Source organism: Cheilinus undulatus, linkage group 8, assembly GCF_018320785.1.
Source record: "Cheilinus undulatus linkage group 8, ASM1832078v1, whole genome shotgun sequence".
NCBI lineage: Eukaryota > Metazoa > Chordata > Actinopteri > Labriformes > Labridae > Cheilinus > Cheilinus undulatus.
The window spans coordinates 11,599,578-11,623,262 of NC_054872.1; the positions used below are offsets into that span (position 1 = coordinate 11,599,578).

The 23,685-nt window shown below is 38.9% G+C and overlaps 1 protein-coding gene across 1 annotated transcript in view; it reads left to right on the plus strand.

The window, feature by feature from the left end:
• Positions 1-23,685, plus strand: part of ibtk (inhibitor of Bruton agammaglobulinemia tyrosine kinase) — a 35,684-nt gene that overhangs the window by 5,509 nt on the left and 6,490 nt on the right. Inside the window, exons 5-27 of the mRNA XM_041793095.1 lie at positions 305-415; positions 6,693-6,863; positions 7,100-7,217; positions 7,610-7,790; positions 9,631-9,754; positions 10,352-10,529; positions 11,186-11,339; positions 12,617-13,001; positions 13,156-13,412; positions 13,501-13,587; positions 13,686-13,768; positions 13,944-13,981; positions 14,077-14,173; positions 14,286-14,387; positions 15,797-15,914; positions 17,234-17,294; positions 17,943-18,070; positions 18,280-18,392; positions 18,559-18,704; positions 18,801-18,919; positions 19,173-19,271; positions 19,474-19,629; positions 22,025-22,225. Of these exons, the coding sequence (XP_041649029.1) occupies positions 305-415; positions 6,693-6,863; positions 7,100-7,217; positions 7,610-7,790; positions 9,631-9,754; positions 10,352-10,529; positions 11,186-11,339; positions 12,617-13,001; positions 13,156-13,412; positions 13,501-13,587; positions 13,686-13,768; positions 13,944-13,981; positions 14,077-14,173; positions 14,286-14,387; positions 15,797-15,914; positions 17,234-17,294; positions 17,943-18,070; positions 18,280-18,392; positions 18,559-18,704; positions 18,801-18,919; positions 19,173-19,271; positions 19,474-19,629; positions 22,025-22,225 (3,227 nt within the window). The remainder of the gene's footprint in view (positions 1-304; positions 416-6,692; positions 6,864-7,099; positions 7,218-7,609; positions 7,791-9,630; positions 9,755-10,351; positions 10,530-11,185; positions 11,340-12,616; positions 13,002-13,155; positions 13,413-13,500; positions 13,588-13,685; positions 13,769-13,943; positions 13,982-14,076; positions 14,174-14,285; positions 14,388-15,796; positions 15,915-17,233; positions 17,295-17,942; positions 18,071-18,279; positions 18,393-18,558; positions 18,705-18,800; positions 18,920-19,172; positions 19,272-19,473; positions 19,630-22,024; positions 22,226-23,685) is intronic.

Sequence of the window (23,685 nt, forward strand, 5' to 3'; positions counted from 1 at the left end):
ACATCCCCATGCTCTATTGAAAGCTTGAGGGGGGGCAATGTATTAGTAATGATGTTTGCTTTTCCACTTGTGCCCTGGCCATTATTGGTTTAGTGTTTTACTATCACTACAAGAGGGCTTGGCCAAGGGACATGGAAAGAGATGCATCACAGCCTCTGCTATGAGGTCAAAATTATAATGACAAGAGCATGGATCTGCAAAAACTTCAGACTCATTTCCTTCTCTTCAGAGTAGATTTTTAAATAAAAAGCAAAAACAGATGATCATGATTGTGTTTGTGTTTACTTATCTCCCCTCCCTGTAGGTGGTCCTGTGTAAGTTCCACTCTGTTTTCCTGTCCCAAAAAGGCCAGGTGTTTACCTGTGGGCATGGACAGGGAGGAAGGCTCGGCCATGGAGATGAACAGACTTATCTGGTGAGACCATTTACAGAAATCATTGTGGTGTGAGCAGATGTTCCAAACTTCTCAAAACAGTATACCTGCAGCTATTTAACTGAGAAAAATAATATTCAGCTGATATTAACACAACAAAAAAGTTGTGACTTTAGATGCCTGATAGTAAATATTAATTGATATCTGCTAGTCTTACTGTCCACAAATTATAAAGATAGAGTTTCTTCTAGGGGTGCACCAATCGATCGGCCAAAATCAGTATCGGCGCCGATTTCCTTAATTTTAGAAGATTGACGACCGGCCGATCCTTGTAAATAAGATCGGTGGATAAGATCGGTTTCATATGCCTCTACCTACTAAAGTGTGAAAAATGAAAGGCTAAAGGAGCTGATATAATTTAGTAGTTTGGACAGCAATGCTTTAAACTTTTCATTTATATTTGAGAGAACTACCTCATTTGCAGTTAAAACAACAAGTTTGTATTGTTTCATGGGTATTGTTCAATGTTATTTGATAAAATAAGATTGGAACATTGAAGATGTATGCTGTCAGTTATTAAAAAAAAAAAAAATCGGTATCGGCCAAAATTGGAATCGGCAGGTCAGGCTTTTTAAAGATCGGTGATCGGTGATCGGCCAGAAAATTGCAATTGGTGCACCCCTAGTTTCTTCCCTATATAATGAGCTTCATAAAGATGTATACTCTTCTGGAATTATTATTTACTTTTGGATCTCAAGTTTAAAAGGTGGTTCTACTAATTGAACCCTGACAGGTTTATTTTTAGCTTATTCAGCACTCAAATGTTTCAGATCATCAAACAGATTTTGATAATAGACAAAGATTAACCCAGTAAATACAAAATGCTGTTTTTAAATGATGATTTTAATTGTCAAGGGAAAGAAGCCAGCCAAACTACCTTCTGATAAAAAATACCACAAAAGCTCAATTTACCAAAAATTATCTTGATTACCCGCAAGAGTTTTTGGAAAATATTTTGCGGGCTAATGAAACAAAAGTTGGCCTTTTTGGAAGATAACATCTGATGTAAAACAAAGACAGCGTTTCATAAAAATAACATCATACCAACAGTCAAACATAGTGATAGTGTGATGGTCTGGAGATGCTTTGCTGCTTAAGGACCTGGACCACTTGCTGGAGTTGATGGTACCATGAATTCTCCTCTATACCAGAAAGTCCTAAAGGAAAATGTCTGGCCATCAGCTTGTGACCTCAAGCTTGAGCGCACATGGGTAATGTTGCAGGACAATTATCCAAAACACACCAACAAGTCCACCAATGACTTAAAAAAACAAAATGAATGTTTTGGAATGGTCTAGGAAAAGTCCGCACCTAATCCAAAAGTCTGATTGAGATGCTTTCACATGACCTTAAACAGAACTTTTATGCTTGGAAACCCTCCAAAGTGGCTGAATTAAAACAATTTTGCAAAGATGAGTGGGAAAAAATCCTCAGCAGTGATGTGAAAGACTCATTGCCAGTTATCACAAATGCTTGCTTGCAGTTGTCGCAGCTGAGGATGGCAAAACCAGTTCTTAGGTTTTGGGGCAATTACTTTTTCACATAGAACCAGGTAGGTTTGGATGTTTTTTCCCTTAATAAATGAAATCATCATTTTAAACTGCATTTTGATTTTACTTGGGTTATCTTTGTTTAATATAATTTTTTGATGATCTGAAACATTTGAGTGTGACAAATGTGCAACAAAATTGTCAGAAGGGAGGCAAATACTTTTTCACAGCACTGTAGTGATGTAACAATATGAAAATTTCCCATTATGATTATAGAGACCAAAATTATCACGTTTTTCTGTATTGTCTAGGTATTGTAAAAATGTGGCGAAACTACCCGAAAAATACTGATACACTACTCTGAAATCATTTCACCAAGTTTATATTTAAAGCACAAATTAAGTTGGCATTACAGAGCACTACAGACTTTTGTTTTCATTAACATCAAGATATTAATGGAATAAGTAAACGTATGAAAACCTTATTAAATAGGAATTATCAAAGATACTTTGTCGATGAGCCTGTCAAATTTTCAATACTTTATTTGACAAAAGGTGTTTTTAACAATGAGATTCCCTTGATTTGTGCATTTTATTTGCATTAAAATATTCTGTGCTGAAAGAAAAAGAGAAATGCTGTCACAACCCAAAGCTGTCAAAGAGAGAGAAATCAGTGAGGCATCAATGCTGAGATGAAATTAAGAGTGAGTGATCAAATATGATTAAGAGAAATCAGATGCTATTTCTGATTGTTTCACAGCAGTCACTCTCTAAAAAAACACTATGAAGCATAAACGTGCAAACGATCAAACAGGTGTAAGCTTTTTAAAGGGATGCTTCAACATTTTGGCAAATTCGCCCATTGCCATAATTCCTATAGTCTTAGTAATAGGTTCGTTTCCTTTAGTTGTCGGTGCAAGCTGTTTCTAGATCTGGGGGGACCGTTAAACCAGCTGCACTGCTAACGCTATGTTAGCAGACAGAATTTTTGCTTTCCCTCATCAAACTCATCAAATACAGAATCCAACAACCCCAAAACGCTCTCATGGACAAGTTGTGACCTGTACATTCACCACGCGATGAAATAATCATGGAACATTATGAGACAGATATGTTTTAAAGCTAAATGCAAAGCTGGAACTACACTCCAGACATGGCTGCTGCACTGTGTCACTCTGCCCAGTGGTTCACTCATGAAATAGTTCTGAGTATTTGCTTCATGTGTTGTAATGTTACATGATTATAGGTTATTATTTTATAGCGTGGTGAATGTACAGGTCACAACTTGTCCATGAGAGCGTTTTGGAGTTGTTTGATAGTGTATTTGATGAGTTTGATGAGGGAAAGCAAAAATTCCATCTGCTAACATAGCGAAATGGTGCAGCTGGTTTAACGGTCCCCCCAGATCTAGAAACAGCTTGCACCGACAACTAAAGGAAACAAACCTATTACTAAGACTATAAGAATTATGGCAATAGGTGAATCTGCCGAAAAGGTGAGGCATCCCTTTAAGTGCTCCTCTGCATGTCTGCATATGTTCCTCCGTTTCTCCCTTTATCAGAGTGCAGGCAGAAAGGCCTTGGTGATATGGCCAAAAAATCATATCATGGCATTTTTCTTGCCTTTGACGGTACAGTATTACAGTCATGGACGAAAATGTTGGCACCCCTGGAATTTTTCCAGAAAATACATAATTTCTCCCAGAAATTGTTGCAATCAACAAATGGTTTGGTATACATGTGTTTATTGCCTTTATGTGCATTGGAACAACACAAAGAATCCGAAGGAAAAAGACAACATTGACATAATTTTACACAAAACTCAAAAAATGGGCCGGACAAAATTGTTGGCACCCTCAACTTAATATTCGGTTGCACACCCTTGGGAAATAATAACTGAAACCAATTGCTTCCTATAACCATCAACAAGCTTCTTAGACCTCTCAACTGGAATTTTGGACCACACTTCTTTTGCAAACTGCTCCAGGTCTCTCAGATTTGAAGCGTTTCTTCTTGCAACAGCAGTTTTGAGATCTCTCCATAGGTGTTCAATGGTATTTAGATCCGGACTCGTTGCTGGCCACTTCAGAACTCTCCAGCGCTTTGTCTCCAACCATTTCTTGGTGCTTTTTGATGTTTAGGGTCATTGTCCTGCTGGAACACCCATGACCTCTGACGCAGACCCAACTTTCTGACACTAGGCCCTAAATTGCGGCCCAAAATTTTTTGATAGTCTCCAGATTTCATGATTCCTTGCAGACAGTCAAGGCACCCAGTGCCAGAGGCAGCAAAACAACCCCAAAACATCCTTGAACCTCCACCATGTTTGACTGTAGGTACTGTGTTCTTTTCTTTGTAGGCCTCATTCCGTTTTCTGTAAACAGTGGAATGACGTGCTTTTCCAAAAAGCTCTACCTTAGTCTCATCTGTCCACAAAATGTTCTCCCAGAAGGATTGAGGCTTACTCAGGTACATTTTTGCAAACTCCAGCCTGGCTTTTTTATGTCTCTTTGTCAGCAGTGGGGTTCTCCTCGGTCTCCTCCCATAGCGCTTCATCTCATTCAGATTACAATGTATGGTCCGAGCTGACACTTTTGCACCCTGAGTCTGCAGGACAGCCTGGATTTGTGTGGAAGTTGACTGAGGATGTTTATCCACCATTCTAACTATCCTGTGTTGCATCCTTTTGTCAATTTTTCTCTTTCGTCCACGTCCAGGAGGATTAGCCACAGTGCCATGGGTTGTAAACTTCTTGATTATATTACGCACAGTAGACAAAGGAATTTCAAGATCCCTGGAGATGGTCTTGTAACCTTGAGATTGTTCATATTTTTCCACAATTTTGCTTCTCAAGTCCTCAGACAGTTCTTGGCTCCTCTTTCTCTTCTCCATGCTTGGTGTGACACACTAGGCACACAACACAAAGGTTACGTCAACTTTTATACATTCTAACTGGCTTCAGGTGTGATTTCTAGATTGCCAGCACCTGTTACTGCCACAGGTGAGTTTAAATGAGCATCACATGGTTGAAATAAAATGATTTACCCACAGTTTTAAAAGGGTGCCAACAATTTTGTCCGGCCCATTTTTTGAGTTTTGTGTAAAATTATGTCAATTTTGGCTTTTTTCTTCGATTTTTTTCTATTGCTCTAATGCACATAAAGGCAATAAACGTGTATGCCAAAAACATTTGTAACTGCAACAATTTCTGGGAGAAATGGTGTATTTTCTGGTCAAATTCCAGGGGTGCCAACATTTTCGTCCATGACTGTATGTCACAGTATTACAAAATTGAAAAGAGATAATGCTTTTTAATCCAAAGTCAAGTGTTATTAACCCCCTTCTCCTCCTAAAACAAGCCTTTGATGGCATACTCAGTTTATATCCAAGTATAACACAGAAAACATGTTTTATTTTTTTTAAGTCTCTCTAGGTTTACTTGTGTCTAACTGCTCTCCAAGTTTCGCATTTCATCTCTAACCTGATGAGGTGTGTTAAGCTGCTAATGAGGTGTGTTGAGCTGCTAATGATTCTGAGTGAAGGCGTTCACAATAAAAGCGTTTCAGAAAAATAACAGCCACAGACTTTTATTTTGAAGAGCTTGATGGAAGTATTGTGTTTAGCATTGAGTTAGCTTAGCTTTGGCTGCCGTACCGCAGGAGAATACGGCTAGTTTACAGCAGCTTTTCTGACCTCATTTAATATCGCAGCCTGGATCTTTGACTCACCGTGGACTTAGAAAAGAAAGTCATAAGTTAAAATAGACTTTTAAACAGTTGTTTATGCCATTGTAAGAGGAAGAGCTGCAGCACTGGCCTCTGCAACCAGCCAAAGCAGCACTTCGCTTGTGTTACAGCCCCAGGCAGGCTGACAGAGACAGCACACTGACTTAGTTGCGGTACAGCCATCAGACTTTGAGAGGAAAAACGCATGTTTTTCCCTGCTAACTCACACTGAGGCAGATACGATGACGTCATTAACAAGCGTTATCGCGATTGGTCAGTAAAGTCCAAATCTCTACCGTAGGCCAAATTTATATCATTTATACTGTCTACTGCATGTACCGCGCACCCCTACAGGCAGACAGAGAAAAGAGGGGAGAAAAACCTTTCTTTATGTCCTGTGTGGACTTATTCTCACATTACCTGGATTAACAAACCAACATAGCATGCTGTGTGGACATTAGTTACTGTAATATCATAATTTTATAGTTTTAAACAGTTTTTTGTGATGATTTAAATTTGAACACTATTACAAAACCTAGGGCAATTTTGCCATGGCTATCATTAAAACTTTTTATCCCTAGTATTGAAGTATTTTTAGTCATCACATGGGAGCTGGCTGTGGTAAATTGAACATACTTTGACCTTTTAATTGCTGCTGAGAGGGCGGTGGCTCCCTCATTTAGATGCACTTTTTTTTAAAATTAAATGTATAAACAACAACCTATTTCATTTCACTTTAGTTTTAAAGTATATGGAAGAAGTGTTTATCAACAATCGAAACTTTCACCATTAAACAATAACTCTGGAGTTATTTATTTGCGTCTTGTAACATTTACATTTTTGTTAAAATTGTCAATTTGAACAAATACATTGAGGGATACTGTCCAGTATAAACATATTGCAAACCCTGTGTTCTCTGTACCTTTTATTGGTCAAATTAATCCAAGAGATAACAATTGAATGCTGATCACTGAGCTGTATAAATATTAGCACATTTTGTTTGCTGATTTTTTTCCGATATCCAACCTCTCCTGCTCCTCTCCCAGGTTCCTCGGATGGTGGAGGGCCTGATGTCCCACCACTGCTCCCAGGTGGCTGCAGCTAAAGACCACACAGTGGTGCTGACTGAAGAGGGTTATGTGTACACCTTTGGCCTCAACACCTTTCACCAGCTGGGCCTAGCTCCTCCTCCAGCATCGGCACATGTCCCTAAACAGGTAGTAAATAGCAGGAATGGATTTAGAGAAAGGGCTGAATATCAGATGCTGTTGAATGAAATGATAACATACAACTTTTTAATCTGCCCTTTGATTGCGGTGGAAACATTTCTTTCTGATGTTAACCAGTATTCTATAGTATAGGTACTTAAATCATTGTCTTTGATAGTAAATTCACTTTGCCTTAAATTCTTTACACTCTAGTTTTCAGTCTCTGAAATTTGTTGTAAACACAGGTGTTCTCCAAGACGCTGAGAGGCAGGACAGTGACTGGAGTTGCTGCCGGAAGGTTTCACACAGTGCTGTGGACCAGAGAGGCTGTCTACACAATGGGGCTCAATGGAGGCCAGCTGGGTATGTCTCAGCGTAGAAATATCCCCAAACTCAAAGACTTGTTTATCTTGTTTATCTATTCTTAAAACACAGAATTTGACCGACGCAGTTTAGGAATGTTTTCAAAAGAATGTTGTACATGGCAGAATAAAGTGTAACTCATGTATATGAAATTTTGAGTCAACATAAATAATGACCCTCTTTGCATGGTACAACAGTAAAAATAATGATTTGCGCTTGCAGCTAAGATGTAACGTGGTGAGAGAAGCGCTTCATATAGGATGTGGATATATCAAAAGTCATTCTGTGATTTATTTTCAAATCTCTACAGCTAAAATCTAGAATGAAATTTTTCCTTCTAATGAGAAGATTGAGATGTTCATGTAAAATAATTGTGTGGGGATTTTTTTTAGGTTACTTGCTAGATCCAAATGGAGAGAAGTGTGTGACTGCCCCTCGGCAGGTATCAGCCCTGCACCATAAGGACGTTACCATAGCGATGGCAGCAGCTAGTGATGGAGCAACAGTGGTTGTGACTGAGAAGGGGGACGTCTACCTATTAGCTGACTACCAGTGCAAGAAATTGGCTTCAAGGTAAATGTCAAGGAGAAGTTAGACCACTTATAATACTGCAAAAAGAACACAATTGACCCTTTACTCAATAGTTTTGTGAATAGCTAAAATAGAATAGATAATGTTTCATAAGCACACATCAGATGCTTTGTAACATTTAAATGATATGCCTCACACATTAATTTTTGAATACACTTTCTTCATTGATTTTGAGCTGCCCCAAATGCCCAGCATGCTGTTACCAAACTCTCGGAAAGTTTTCTTATTCATGTTATTAAAAGACTGCATGTTGGGATACCAAAATTACATGGAAAAGGAGAAGTTAAAGGAGATTCTGTAGTTAGAGTTAAAAGTTGTACTCTTTTCGGTGACTTGCAGTCACAGCGAGTAAATAAACCACTAAGCTGTAAATGGTTGTTATCACATTCTCTGATATTTGTGGGTTGTATTGCCATTATATGTTTGTTGGAAAGCATACTTATAAAGACGATATAAAGGAACCAAAGGGATTTAAAGGACCATTTTAATCCCTTAGTAGAGCCATTTATGAACTACATATGGGGCTTTTCCCACTATGACTTTTGGCTGCACTGATCCAAACCAAGCCATTCTGATATCCCATCACCAGTTTGCCAGGCTATGCTAAGAGTGGTACAGAATAGTCCCGCTCTAGAGCTGGGCCTAAGCATGCCCGCCCCAACTCAAAGCGCAGACGTCCCAGCAGTTTGTCATTGTTTGGGAATGCCTCACAAACGTGTTATAAGGTGACATAGTTTGCCCTTTTAAGACAAATTTATATTGTTCTCAGATGTCCCCAAAACATGCCTGTAAAGTCTGTTGCTGAAAAAAACATTCTTGTATAGAATTTTTGCATGTCTAAATACCCCCCTATTTCAGCCCTGCTAAGAACGAGCTGTTTCTCTGTCTGTGGCTTTAAATGTTAATGAGCTTTCTGACTCTGTCCCTGACCATGCACCCCTCATGAAATGAGTATAGCACTCCTGATGTTACAGACACTTTTATCCAAAGTTAAGGACCTGACTGGGATTTGAACCATCAGTCTCCTAGACCAAAGTCAGAAGGGTAACACACTGAGCTATCCAGCATCTCAGCCGGCAGCTGAGAGGAGAATCAGGAGACAAGGGTGGGATTTTCTTTCAAGCAGGGAGGGCCAGCTGAACTTGGGGGCGGTGCTAACTCCCCACATGAGTCATGAGGGGAAAATCTGAGAACGGCTTGTTTCAGCACACATTTTCTGAAAGGTGGAGAAAGAGAGGGTTGAAGAGAATGGGTTTTTCTGGTACTTGATGTGATTCTGGACAGGCCAAGGGCTCATATTTTTGTTAGAAAAGCCTGAAAAAGTGATTTTTGCATATTTCCCCTTTAAGTAGCAACTGCTGCACCAAACTTTGAAATACCTTAGGGCAACAGTGTGGACAGGCATGATGTAAGTGGACAGCTAAACTAAGCACATCTATTTCTTCTTCTGGCCAAACAAAACAATGCCCACTATAGCACAGCTATTTAACATAATCGACTCAAAACACCACATCATTAGTTTTAGACCCACCAACGGTTAGCTTGGCTGTGGTGGAAAAAGAAATCCCCTGCTGCACTGAAATGCCATGCCAAGTCAAACCAGGTAGAGCAAAGCCACTCAATGTAATGGAAAATCCCTAGTCAAGCTTGATACTCTTGTATGCTGGTCAGTCCTCCTTCCCACCCGATGGTGCCCTCAGGCAGCATACTTGTCATTTCTACACCTTTCATCAGCCCCAAACATGCCTAAAAGTTCTGCAGAATAGTGTATATACATGGCTGGTATCTATTTATGTAATAATTACTTTGCTCTCTCTTTCAGGCAGCTGAACATCAAGAAGGTTCTGGTCAGTGGTGGTAGTCTGGACCACCGTGTGGTTCCTCAGATCCTGAATGAAGGAGGAGGAGAAAAGGTGTCCATCCTGGCATTGGATGAGGCTGGCAGGGTAAGGGCAGAGGGAAATAAACAGTTTCATTAGTTGGCCAATAATCAGACAATAAAACTTAAGGACTGAAGGGGTTTTGCGGTATTTAGCACTGTCACCTAAAAGGTTCCCTGTTTGAATCCTCAGTTAGACAAGGCTTCTCCATGTGAAGTTTGTATGTCCAGCTTCCTCCAACAGTACAAAGACATGCTCATAAAGTTAATCATGATTCTGAATTGTCTGGAGTGTGAATCTGTGCAGGATTGATTGTATCATTTCTATATGACAGCACTGTTATGGACTGGCAACTAATGGACAGGCAACTAGTCCAGGGTGTACCCTGCCTTTTGCCCAGTGGCATAGAAAAGATTACCCAAGCTCCCTGTGACCCTTAACAGAACAAGCAGTTTAGATAATAGATGGATGGAAAAAAACTTGATTTTTAATGTTGATTTTCCCCCCTTCTAGTTACCTAATGTATGGTATAAGTAGACTGTTACACAATTGAAAACCAGACTGGTCTATATGGGGTCCTTCAGATAGAAAAAGGTGACTAACACTTGTATGCATAAGTTTTCCTTAAATTTTTTCCCTCCTCCGTTCCCCTCTCTTTGTCAGGTGTTTTGTTGGCGATCCTGCAGCAGCTCGGTGAGACAGTGCCGGTGGGCGTATGGGCGTCAGGTTTTTATGTCCGACATAGCGCTCAGCAAGAACAGCATGATGTTTGTGACTCAGGAGGGGGAGGGCTTCAGCGGTGTGTGGGCTGGAGAATTCAAGAAGTTTGAAGAGAAGAAAGGTAAGAAGTTAAGGTACATAGTTTAGTGAATCATGAAGTCGACCAGTGTTTTGTAACTGTTTATCAAGTTCAGTTAGACATGCATTGATTTTGTTTCAGACTGTTGATAAACATGGCCAGGTACCGAACCTTCGATTGGTAAAGCCATTTTTAGAAATAAAATGTTTATAAGTTTACCTGTGTTTATGGCACCTTTTAGAAACACAGGTTATAAGGTGTCCTACACAAACAGTACACACATACCAAGCGCCAAACACCTACAAGAGCAAAACAGTTTAACGTTTTCAAAAATATGTATGATGGAAATGCATACCTACAGAAAAGCAAGCAGGAACCAGTAAGCACTTACAGTGTTGATTAGCTCACTCATGTTTAATTTCAAAAAGGAAACCCTGTAATACCCATTTGGAGGTAGAGTACAATTTAAATGTAGAAATTTGAACTAATAAAGTCAAACTATATTAATGCAATAAGTCAACCTATAAATTCTTTTAAGTTGTCTACAGTATGAAATCTCACATAAGATTGATTTTCTTAACTGCTTAACTATACTTAAAAAAGCAACAAGGGGCACCAGGATAAAAACAGAGAAGACAACAATGAAATAAGAGTAAGTCAATTAAAATCTGGTTAATGTGTGTTTTGTACTTCTACAGAGGTCAGTGTGGAGGTTTGTGGTCACTCAGATGCTGGGACTGTGTACGAGCGAATCCGTCTGGAGAAACTCCCGTACGTCCACAGAGCCGTCAGTATCACCATGGACTCTAAAGGACGAAATTTTGGAGTGCTTCAGTCTGACCCAAAAACAAGGTAACAAGTGCAACTCTAGTTCATGTCACATAAGTCATAACTGAGTTTGAGGAAGTCTGTCTTCATTGTGAATCATCAAAATAGTTTAGAATTTAAGAAACACGCTTTAAGGTGTTGAATGCAGATTTATGAGGCACCTCTAATGACTGGATAGAGTAGGCTAAATGATGCAAAAGGAGGATGGGTTTAAGATGTAATGCTCATTTTATTCTTCTTTCTTCTGCAACACTGTGATTATTATATCACATAAAATCATCATTAATATTTTTACAAATACTACGAAAGGGATGAAAGGGTTAGAAATTCCTGTGTAATTAAACTAAATATGTCTGTGAGACAACAACAACATTTGACATAGATAACTTGTAAAAGAACATAAGAAACAAGTTGACAATGTGCAGATAGAAATCCCAATCCCACCTCAGATTCAACATGTAACTCTGCCATCTACAGGTAGAGCTTACTTCCTTTTGCTTGTTTTTGCTTCTTTTTCTACTACTACTTTTTCTTCTTCATAGATGGGATGCAAAAAAGATAAACTTAGAAGCCATTATGTAATTTAGGACTGAATATTGACTCCCCACTTGATGTAATGGTGTTCCATTTTGTTAGATTGTTGCAGCTTTAAAAGTAAATTATCAGAAAAAAAATTCTGCCCTTAAAATGATACATATCAGCATATATTGGCCTACAAATATTGGTTGCATGTGAGAACAAAATTGTGAAGCTTTAAGCTGGACTAACAGACCTATGTCAGCTGAAGTCTTTTTCTCATTCATCTTTATTCCTTAAACTTAAAGACTGTGTTTTATGGACTGAAATTTGTTTTCTTTTTTCAACTTATGTTGTGTTTTAAGGACAAAGATTTAGGTGTGAACCCGATCAGCTATCTGTAACGATATTGACTACAATGTATTTATCAATATATGAATGTCAGATATTGACAAAAGTCCACTATTGTGCATCCTTTATTTTCAAATGATGCTTACCTTTCCCAGCATTTAGCTTTGGTACCCCTTGTCTTTTTTGCACTGTTGTTTCTTAATTAAATACATTATGACAGTTACTGTCCAAATTCTGCTTTTGAAAAGGTCTCTTCACTATAAGCGTTAATCTTTTTTCTTTATTGGCCGCTTGACCTTTTAGAGATTAAATACCCTCAGTTCAGTTTTGTGCAAAGATCACAGATTTTAGTTTTTGTTTGTGGCTTGGAACTTTCTTGACTATCATAAATCATATAATTTTTTTAACATGATATTCAACGTCTGTCTTTCCAGCTTATTTGAGATTCCCATCGTTTCTCCGTCATCCTTCTCCCAACACTTCCGGAGCCTTCTGGACGAGGCAGATGAAATGGACAGCATCCATGATGTGACTCTCCAGGCAGGTGATCGCACCTTCCCCACTCACAAGTACATCCTGTCCATGAGGTCCGAGTTCTTCCGGAAGCAGTTCATGACTGAGCTTGGCGGGGTTGATGAGGAGCTTGATGGGGAAGTGAGGAAGAGTGAAGATGCCGTGGGCTGTGATTTGATCATTATGGAGAAGATCCCAGCAGACATGCTGGAGTACGCTCTGCACTTTATCTACACAGACTCCTGCGAGCTGCTGGTGCACGGGGCCCGGCCCAGAATCTCAGGGGCCTCCACTGGACAAAACCAGGTGAGGAAAAGGAGACATAAATGCCTGTCAGAAATCTGCTTTATTTTGACCAACTCTAGGCAACAAAAGCAACATATTTGCCTAAGCCCAGAAGAACAGCTAACTTCTGTGTCAGCTGTAGCTGTTTTATGAAGGCTATACTTGTCTTTGCCAGGACTCAGAGCAGGAGAGGCTTATCAGCAGCCTGCAGGACTTGGGCCTGAGAGGTCGCTCAGCCCTCGAGGTGTACCGCTCCCTTCCTCCTGCAGCCAAAGGTGATGGTGACAAGGCAAAAAACAAGTGTGCCAAGCCTGGCAAGAAGGGGAAAGGAGGCAAAGGTGACAAGTCTGGAGCCAATGAGGGAGGGGCCAACCCTGTGAAATCCTTACAGGGTGTTGCAAAAAAGCTTGGCCTGGGAAGCCTGTCTGCACGGTGAGATGGGGATTGCACTCTAAACCCCAATGCAACAGCCTATTTGGTATAATTTCTTGTTAATCATGCATATTTCATTCTTTCACAGGTTGGACGGAGTCAAATATGAAAATGGAATGATCAATGTTATTAACAAGAAAACTGGAAACAAACCCAAGTTCTACCAGAAAAAATGGTGTGTGTCTAATATAAGTCATAGCCATGGATTTCAGTTATGAATGTGACAAATTAATGTTTAATTTCTGATAAATGAGCCTGTTTGTGTCCATATAGCTCCTACCTGTGTGATGTCACACTGAAATCTGAAGACGGGAAAGAGTTTCCATGCCACAAAAGTGTCCTCTGTGCAAGACTGGGTGAGATAGATTTGAATATTTGTATGAAATAAGTTGCTGTTTTGTATTAATACATATGCATCATGATTTGCAGTCCAAAATAACCTTAGAGATAACTAGGCTTTAATGGCTGCCCTCAGTATTTGATATGTATAGTCACAAACTTTTGTTCTTGTTTTGTTGATTTCCTCTGCAGAATATTTTAACAGTATGCTTGGAAACCCCTGGATTGAGGTATGCCACGTTTTTATTTTATACTACTGTTTAAAGGCACTTTGAGGACCAGACTATACTGGTATTAATCATACTATTATGTTTTGTCTCCTAAGGCCACTTCCTGCTCTGCCCTGGAGATGCCTACTAGCTCAGAGATCCTGCAGGTCATCCTTGAGTACATTTACACAGATGAATCTCCCTCTATCAAAGGTATATTCAAGTTTTAAAACATTTTTTTTATTCATTTTGATCTGGAATAAATATGCATATATCATCATGACACACTGTGTGTGTTTCTTTTTTTTTTAACTTTCCTCTGCAGAGTCCCTGAATGTAGAGTTCATCTGTAACGTACTAGTTGTGGCTGACCAGCTGCTTATCACACGACTGAAGGAGATGTGCGAAGTTGTCATCACAGAGAACTGTACGTTGTTTGTATTTTCTAGCCAGTGTCCTCAGCCTGGCCTTCATCTGTTTCTGCTCCTTTTATCTTAGAAATAAAGCTACATTGATGTCACATGAGGAATACAAATTCATGGGATTAAAACTTTTAGAGGCAGAAAATACAATTTGTTCACATGCAGGGATTCAGTCATGGACAGCATGAGAGGAGTTTTGTGTAAACTCTAATTTCCCCTCATTTCCAAATTGAAGTACTTAAGGCCTGTTAGTTGCAACTAAATATAACCATTACATGACGTAAATGGGCTTGTAAGTTACAGTAATACTTGGTAATGAAAAGGCAACTTTATTCAATTTAATTTATTTATTTACTTGTTTTAGAGGGACAGCACTTGTTATTCAGAATTTCTGTAAAAATGCCAGAGTTATGCATATTAAGGCTAGTTCAGGCAAGTTTCCTTCTACAGATCAGATTTTACAATAAGCTAAAAACAATGAAATAGTACAAGAAAGTAGGGCTGAACAATTTGCAAAAATAATCTAATTGCGATTTTTTCCCCCCAAATATTGCAGTGCAATTATTCTTGGGTTAATCTTATGTATTTTTTGATAAATTCAAGCAATAAATAATTCCATAAAAAAGACCATGTGTATTGAAAACAATTAAATTATTTCCAAAGCAATCAATCCATAGTAGCATGAATCTGAATATGGGGGTGCAACAAGCTTTAAGCTATGAAGGAGGGGGCTAGGGTGGAAGGGGTGAGGCTGATTACCAGCTGATCGCAGCTGGTGTATGACTTTCGTGAAGTAACGCTAGGCTTCATCAGTTTTAGTTAGAATGAACTATTTTTGCTTATATTGCAAATGTGATGTCATTTGCTTTGTTTAAGGGCATTATTACTCATTTTGATTAAGAAGAACATACATAAAGCACAAAAAGGAGGATTTTTTTTTTAACCATTGTGAAAAAATTGACACTTGGATAATGTGCATAAAATCTATGCCACTGCAAAAAATTGATTTATTAAACTTGTGCGATTTGAAAGTTGCAGCAGGCCATATTGCGATTTAATCCAGTTTGCGATTGATTGCCCAGCCCTGCAAGAAAGGGTGAGGGGAAGTTATATACATTCTGCTCACCCCTATAACAGGAAGTGTCAGTGAGCTTTGATTTCATTAAAGTCCATTTTTCAATGATACTGGTTGGTCAGTTATCCCTGAGGATTAAATTAAAGCGTAGCTAATGAGAAGAATGACTGGGAAAGCAGATGCTTGTGACCTTTTTAGTTGGATCTTTCCATTTCTAACTTTAACAGTGTATGAAAGCAGCCCATTTTTTCAATTGTAGGATGTTGAAAATTTTAGAAAACTGCATCTTCTTTGTAAATGATTTCCTGAATCCTTAATAAACTGCTTTGCCTTTTTCAGTGACTCTGAAAAACGCTGCAGAGCTCCTGGAGTTTGCTGCTATGTATAACGCAGAGCAGCTTAAGCAATCCTGTCTTCAGTTCATTGCGCTCAACATGGCCGCCCTGCTGGAGTCAAAGTAAGAGTCCTAATTAATTTCCTCACCAGCTGTTAGAAAAGCTCTTATAAGTAATTTCTGTGTAATTCAGCTTTTTTCTTTAAGAATGACTTATGGATGCTCTGTAAAATTTCTGAAGAAAGAATTTGTTAACAGTGTTCCTGCGAATCTCGTTCACTTCAAAGTAAGTAGATTAGTTAGATTAGTTCATGAAAAGAGATCTAGTATCTACAGTGGTCTGTACAGTGCATCCAGAAAGTTTTTCATTTTTATGTTGCAGCCTAATGCTACAGTCATTTAAATTAATTTTTATACTTATAAATTTACACTTAGCCATGATGAAAATGTACAAACAGAATTTCAGAATGTTTGTAAATTTATCAAACAAAAAAAATGTTAATATCGCACTCGCATAAGCATTCAGACCCTCTGCAAAAACTTTTGATTTAGCCCAAGTTCCTCCCATTTCTCTTGATCGTTGCTAAGAGCCTGCTTGGCTTTCATGTGGAGTTCTTTGCAAACTCCAAGTGCTTTCGTGTGTTTTGCACTGAGGAGAGGCTTCCATTTAGCCACTCTGCCATTAAGCCCAGATTGGTGAAGGGCTGCAGTTTTCTGGAACTTAGCCCCATCAGTCAGTAACCATAGGGTTCTTGGTCACCTCTCTTACCAAGGCCCTTCTCCCGTGATTGCTCGGTGACCAACTATTGGAAATTCTTCCATTTGAGCATTATTTAGGCCACTGTGCTCCTGGGAACTTTCAGTTCAACAGATTTCTTGTATCTTCTTCTGCCATCTCTGAGCTCTGCAGGCAGTTCTTTTGACCTCATGGCTTGGTTTTTGCTCTGATATACATTGTCAGCTGTGACACCTCCTATGGAGGGGTGCGTGCCTTTCAAATAAATCTCCAGTTGATTTAATTTACCACAGGTGGACTCCAATCAAGGTGTAGAAACATCTCAGCAACAATCCGGAGAAATGGGAGGAGCCTGAACCAAAATTTAAGTGTTGCATAGAGTCTGAATAACTATGTAAATATGATAATTCATTTTTTTATTTTCAATGAATGTGCAAAAATGTTTAAATTCTGTTTCACTTTGTCATTATGGGTTACTGAGTGTAGATGAATGAGAATATTTTTTTCATGTGTAGCATCAGGCTGTGACAAAATAAAGTTGAAAAAAGTGAAGGTGGTCTGAATACTTTCTGAATGCTCTGTACAGCAATGTGTTCAACTATGAAATTTTTAATTACAGCAGGACAAGAACTTTTCCCTGCAAGGGAGAACAAAAACAAGTTTTCTTATTTGTTTCTGCTGTCTTTGGTTTTTGTGTTGCATTCAGAGCGCTGGATATTCTTAGTGATGAAGTACTCGTGGAGCTTTCTGCAGCCTACAGGAGGATGGTGAGTCAGTTTGAAGCACTGCCCTAAACTTTATCATTCTTTCCATGACTTTAATGTTTTGGTTTATACTCTTTTTTCTTTTCAATTAAATTGAATAATTGCCTCCTGCTTTAAACAATCTTCCTTTTGCACAAAGATGCTTTGGATGACTGTAGACACTCTGTGCATTTAACAAAAGCCACTTGGTCAGCGTTGGTTAACGAAAGAACTAACTCTTGAGTGACTAATGTTACTGCTGTTTATTTCTTATGTAATCTGTGGATCCGTGCAGCAACTTTTGTTGTACTTAATGCAGCCTTTGGAAAATGTACAGGAAAATAGTGTTCCATAAAACTAAAATGTATTGCAATACAAAAAAACAGAAAAGACAGAATTACCCTTCAAAAACCTTTCAAACACTCTTGATCATTTGTTAATACAATGTCAATCACATATGCAATATATATGCTTTAATTTTCTTGAACTGTGACAGATAATACATCAAGTGTTTGTATGTGACATGGAGTTAGATGTATCAGTAACTAACCACATTTTGAAAGTTTTAGTCTTTGAGCTTAACTTTCCCTCCATGTTTAATGTGATTTAATTAATTTGCCATTCTAAAAAAATGCCCTTAACTTGGAGACCATTTCTATTTTATTTTTTCAGATCCCAGCCATGCAAAAGAGGGTCATCACGCCATATCCTGGTGCCCCAGACCTCAGTATGTATGAGGATGAAGATTTGGACTCTGCTTTCAGCCCCAAGTCAGAAGCAGAAGTGGATCAATCCTGCAGGTAAACAAACATGTTCTGCAGAGATTCTTGTTTTGGCAATCTCTAAAAACATTATTTTTGTTTTTCTGGGTAGATTTCAGATAGAAGTCTAAGCCAGTATAGGCTGACAAGTTTGATTTGAAATAATTTCAACCCCCTCTTAAACATCTAAAAGATGGTACTTCAAATAATTATCTGTGAATGATTGTAACATTTCACCCTCCCTCCAGGGAAATCCTGTTGAAGAAGGCTAAGATAAAGGCTAAAAAGAAACCGAGACGCCGCTCTGACAGCTCAGGGGGATACACTCTCTCAGATATCATTCAAAGCCCCCCTGCTGCAGGTATACCTAACAAACATAGGATTGTTACCACACTAAACACATATTCAAAAGTCTTAAAAATTCATTTTTCCTCCCTATTTTTGGAATAAACTTTAATAGATTCTTTGAAAACTATCATCTTGTAGAAAGGTAATATTTAATTATTCAGTAATCTGTCTTCTGTCAGTGGTCTCCCCGTGCCTAGTGAAGTCAGGAAAGGCGAACTCAACAGAATCCCTGCAGGAGCTGCTTACATCTGACTCTGAGGGCAGCTACATGGGGGTGGGCAGCCCCAGAGACATTCAGTCGCCTGTCTTCCATGACAGAGCTGAGGTTAATGCCTGACAAATACAACAATGCACCCAATATTATGCTTGTTTTAAGTTATACATCCAGGCTAGAGGCTTAAATACACTATAACATTTACAGGATGAGAAGACTCTCAGTCAGAGGCTGAAGACCCCACCCAACACTCCGACCTCTCTGAGGGACTGCATCCCAACACCGCCCAACTCTGCTCCTCAAACCATCCCTAAGGTCCTCCCCTGGTAAGAGAAGTAGCACCTGTATACTGAAAGAAAAATGTTTATTCCCACAAGCTTACGGTTTCCTGTTACAAAATGTGCTTGAATAGAACATTTAAAGTGAGGAAATGTAAATATTTGTATACAAGCATGTCTAACAATGGATGATATGGCCACCTCATTTTAAGGAGGGAAGTTTAAGGGAGAAGGAAATGTTATCATTTTAGAAGTTTTGAATATTAAGCTGTATGTGTGTCTGTGTTTTTACAATCTGCAGTCCTGCACGTCCACCCCCAGTCCTGGATCTGAGAACCATCATGGACATGGAGGCCAGCGCTGTGCAGACCCTTAGAGCCTCTCCTAAAAGTCCTGGAAGGTACAGTGTATGAGTTGTAATAATTAAACCTCAAGATTATTTCAGATTTATAAATGACTGAATGCTTTAGAATCACACAGTTTCTTCTATTTAAATTTTGTTTCACTATCCGGTTTGAAGGAAAGCAGCACAGCCTCATAAAATGTGATTTCCTCACTGTTGTTTACTTAAGCTAACAGTGCATATTTCACTCTGTCTGCAGTGTCAGCGCCAGCATTAAGCACTCTCCTGTTCCTGCTAAACTGTCCCAGAAGCAGAGGAAGATGTTGGCAATGGCCAGCAAGGAGGCTAGTGCGGAGTCCACTGCTTCCAAATCAACCCCCACAGTCACCCCATCCAAAAGCAGTGGGAAGGCCTGGTGAGTGAGCCCAAATATGAAGACCACCACTCAAATCTGTCAATAAATAACTTCCTGCTTCTATTTTCAAAACACCTACAGTCGGTATCTTCACATTGAGATATTCCAGATATTAAGAGACTTTTGAAGTAGCTGCAGCATTCCTCAGCTCTATAGAGGGGTTTAACAGCAAAATTGAATGCCCTACTAATATAAATAGAAAGATCCCGACTGGTTTGGGGGGTCTCACACATGGGGGAAATGGTTAACCTGACTCCGTGTATTACAGTTTCCATCATATGCAGCAAAGTACACAATGTGCACTTTTGTGTAGCTTTTTTAAAGCCATCATGTGGAGTTAGTACTCCTGCTAGCGGTTGTTACAGTGGTTGAGCTATCAGCCACAGTAGATGAGAAGTACGCCTCCACCTCCCCTGGTCATTTGTAGTCTTTAAATGAGGAGTCTATTCAATCAAACCAGTATTCTCTTAGGTATATTTATTTTACAATATACCACATTTTCACTAAAATTGAAAATTAAACCCTAATGATGGAGAAAAGTTGTTAAAATTTGGGCTTTCGATCTGGCCTGCATTACCAGCCCTGAGCAGTGAAGCAGCTGTTTGCATAACACAATGAATGGGGTGAGTGTTTAATAGTGACGTGTTTGAATGTGTGATGGTAGCGGTTGCACTTGCAGTCATGGTGGCACAGGTCTCAGCATTTTATAAATTATATTGATCACACAGTTGAATAAGATGTAACCAACTTTTAAAATGAAAAAAGGGTATTTTAAGTGCATTAATTGGATTATTGGATTGTCACTCCCATGTTGAAAGTAGGAGGTTGACAAGGATTTATAACCCTTACAAAACATCTATATTCCAAATCTAGATGAACCTTTCTAACTAGTTTCCACTGCATGTTGTTAGGTAGAAAACTTGAGGTTTCAATAAAGATTTTGAGACATGATCTCTTGTTCTGTAGGCACAAAATAAAAACTGGTGCTGACTGCAAATCCTTCCTCCTCACCTCATGTACATTTTAGAATTAAAAGATGGTAATTCTTTGTCCAGTTAACAGCATCTTATCTTTTTAATCTGTTTTTATAAATCATATTTATACCATTTTTATAAATTATAAACTTTTCATTCCCTGAAAAGTGGTCATTTTGGAGATACCAATCTTTGGCCCAACACCGGCGTTATGTAAGTTCCACCTGGCCCAAAGTTTTTTTTAAGACATTAGAATGAGCTGAGTTTGAGCTCTGAGATGCTTTTCAAAGAAAATGATGAATGATGATTGGCTATTTGGGTATTTATATCTCACATTGGGGCATTTACTGGAGTTCTGTGGCTTTATTAACATAAAAGAGATGCTTTCTATTTTTTTTCCACTCATTATTAGTTCTTTAGTTAAAGGGGGAGGGGCCTCATATTGGTCTTTGCCCTGGGCCTCCAAATGACTAAAACCAGCCTTGCCCCACACCTGCAGTTCTCTAGACACATCGTTTCACCCTGCCTCATTTTGGAGCTTTGGTTTTATATTGCTGCTCTTTTGACAATATTTATGATCATTAGTGAATTACAGATCAAATAAAACACCCACGTTTGGAAAACTTTTACTGGATATGACGTTATCTCCACGTATGATCCGTGTGTGTTATGCTCGTTGATGACGCACATCGGCATAATTGTCATAAGATATTGGTGTGGGAGAGCGTCGGCAGGATGTGGCTGAGAAAAGGTTAAAACGAGGAAACGGGAAGCTTCAGATTAAACACAACAGCACACCTCAATGAGTGAGCAAACTGAAGCACCACCGGCATACTTCCTCTGCTCTCTTCATGCTACTCCGTCGAGCACATCCGACGGTAATAAAATATGGATTTAAAATAATGAACGTTTAAATTTGGAAGTTAAAGCCTATCTTCTTTATGTGGGTAACACATTTATTGATGTGACCTACCATGAATCTTTACTGATGACAGTGTTTACCTTCATAAAGGTTTTTAGTTTAAGTTTGTGCAGCTGTCTGCACGTCAGCAGACACGCTCAGCCAATGGCGGCAGCGACACACTGCATCTGGCTACTCGGGATCTCCGTAGTAACAGAAACGAGAGAGGAAAATAAGGTTAATGAATAGACAAGCTCAGAGTCGTGCTTGCCTGATTGGGCAAGTCCTTACAAGTTTTGCTTGCCCGTCGACTTTTTGAAGTTGCCCTGGGCATTCAGGCAACCGTTAATGTCGGACCCTGAAATTGGTTTAAAATACATGAAGCTCTAAAACTGAATGGTCACAAGTTCTCCACATGAGTAGAAACAACTAGTGCAACCACCTACCACCTTACATGTGCTGTGATTTTAATGTCTCACGTATACTCTCTATCTTCTGTGTATTTTTTTTTTATCTGCAGGGCAACATTAGTCCAATCCCCACCCTCCTCATGCTCATTTCGGTCGCTTCTAGAGGAGGAAGAGAAACGCTTGATCAGAGTGGGTCAAACAGGAGTCCAAAGAAGCCAAGGTACCCAGGTATCCCCTGTCACTCCTGCTCCTGCAGCCAGAAGGGTTACATTTAAATGTGCTGAAAGCAACGAGCCAGAGAGACCCACTGGGTGAGTATCCAAGCATACCACACTCGGGAGTACTAACTGTTTGACAAGGTTGGCTAACTCTGTTCACTTTAACTTTTGTCCACTTGATGGCACTGTTGAGATATTTTTTGAAACTGCTGAAAGGTTTTTCTGCCTGCACAAATTCTGAATATATTATTATTAATACTGAAGACACAGAATATCACATTAACATCAGAACAATTCTTTTGTACTTCAGTTCCATATTTTCTTATTGTATTAATCCATTCAATCTTCATGAGACTCAGGTTTTTTTTCTGTCCTGTGGGAATATGAATCTGCAAAGTTCAGAATTAAACGTTAAATATTTGTTATGCCATTTAAAGGACATCCTGGCTTTTCCAATGATTGATCACTTGTTGAGTAGTCATTCACAGCAGGTTTCTACTTTTCAAAATCGCTGCCATTTTGGCAGCCATATGTGATGAGGGCCAGAGAGGTTAGCTGCTGAAAAGTACAAATTTAATCTGTTTGTACAGCAAATATTTGATGTGCTTCAGAGAGAGGAATGTCTTAACTGGCCTTTACAGTTTTTATTAAAAAAAAAAAAAAGAAAAAAGCATTTCCCAGTGTAATTTTGGATGTCCTTCATTGTTGACACTGATAGTAACTTCATCCGTTTTTTCATAAAAAGTATATTCTCAAAGCTGAAAAGAATTTGACAGAGGCAGTGAGCATTTTGTAAAGGATTGTAAGTATAATCTCCAGGTCTGAGCTTTTAGATGATAAGGAAGTAGTGAAAATTGTATATAGTTAGTTTTCAGATATCCAGTTGTTGCATTGCTAAAGCCGATGGGGATTCAGGTTAAATGGTTTAATGTTAGGTACCACTCATGAAAATTCTGAAACTTTGGCTTCAAAAGTCTTTTCACTGGCTGACAGGGTCTTATCTAGAGTGACTAAAACAGCTTTGCTGTATCTAGACAAAAAGTAGTGGAGGGAGAAAAGTGGGGACTTGTATAATGTCACTCTGGTAAAGACGGAGGGAAAATGCTCTCCTTTTTGTAGGCGTCCACACACATTGTTGACATCGGGGCAGGGTGTCAAACTAGACAATGATGAAAAAAACACTACAAGAGCTTTTTTCTTTGAGCTTTCCCGATGCTCTAAATCAGACCTGACGTTTGACATTAAGCTGCAACGATGCAGCCACACAAAAATCTGGTTGAATTTGTGTAGTCTGAGCTGGCCTTTAGCTTAAAAAAAAAGAAGAAAAAAACAATAAAGGAAAATAAAAGAGCAGAGAAACATGCATATAATGCTATGTAATTACAACAAAGAAACAAAAAAAACATTTATTGCCAAAATATAAGAACAACGCTGAAATATTTACTACCTGACAAAACCTATGGATGAAACACACATGACAGCATGTCAGCAAAGTAATCATTTAATCACAATTAATCATGTTTTCATGAAACATGTGCAAATCATGATAGAAA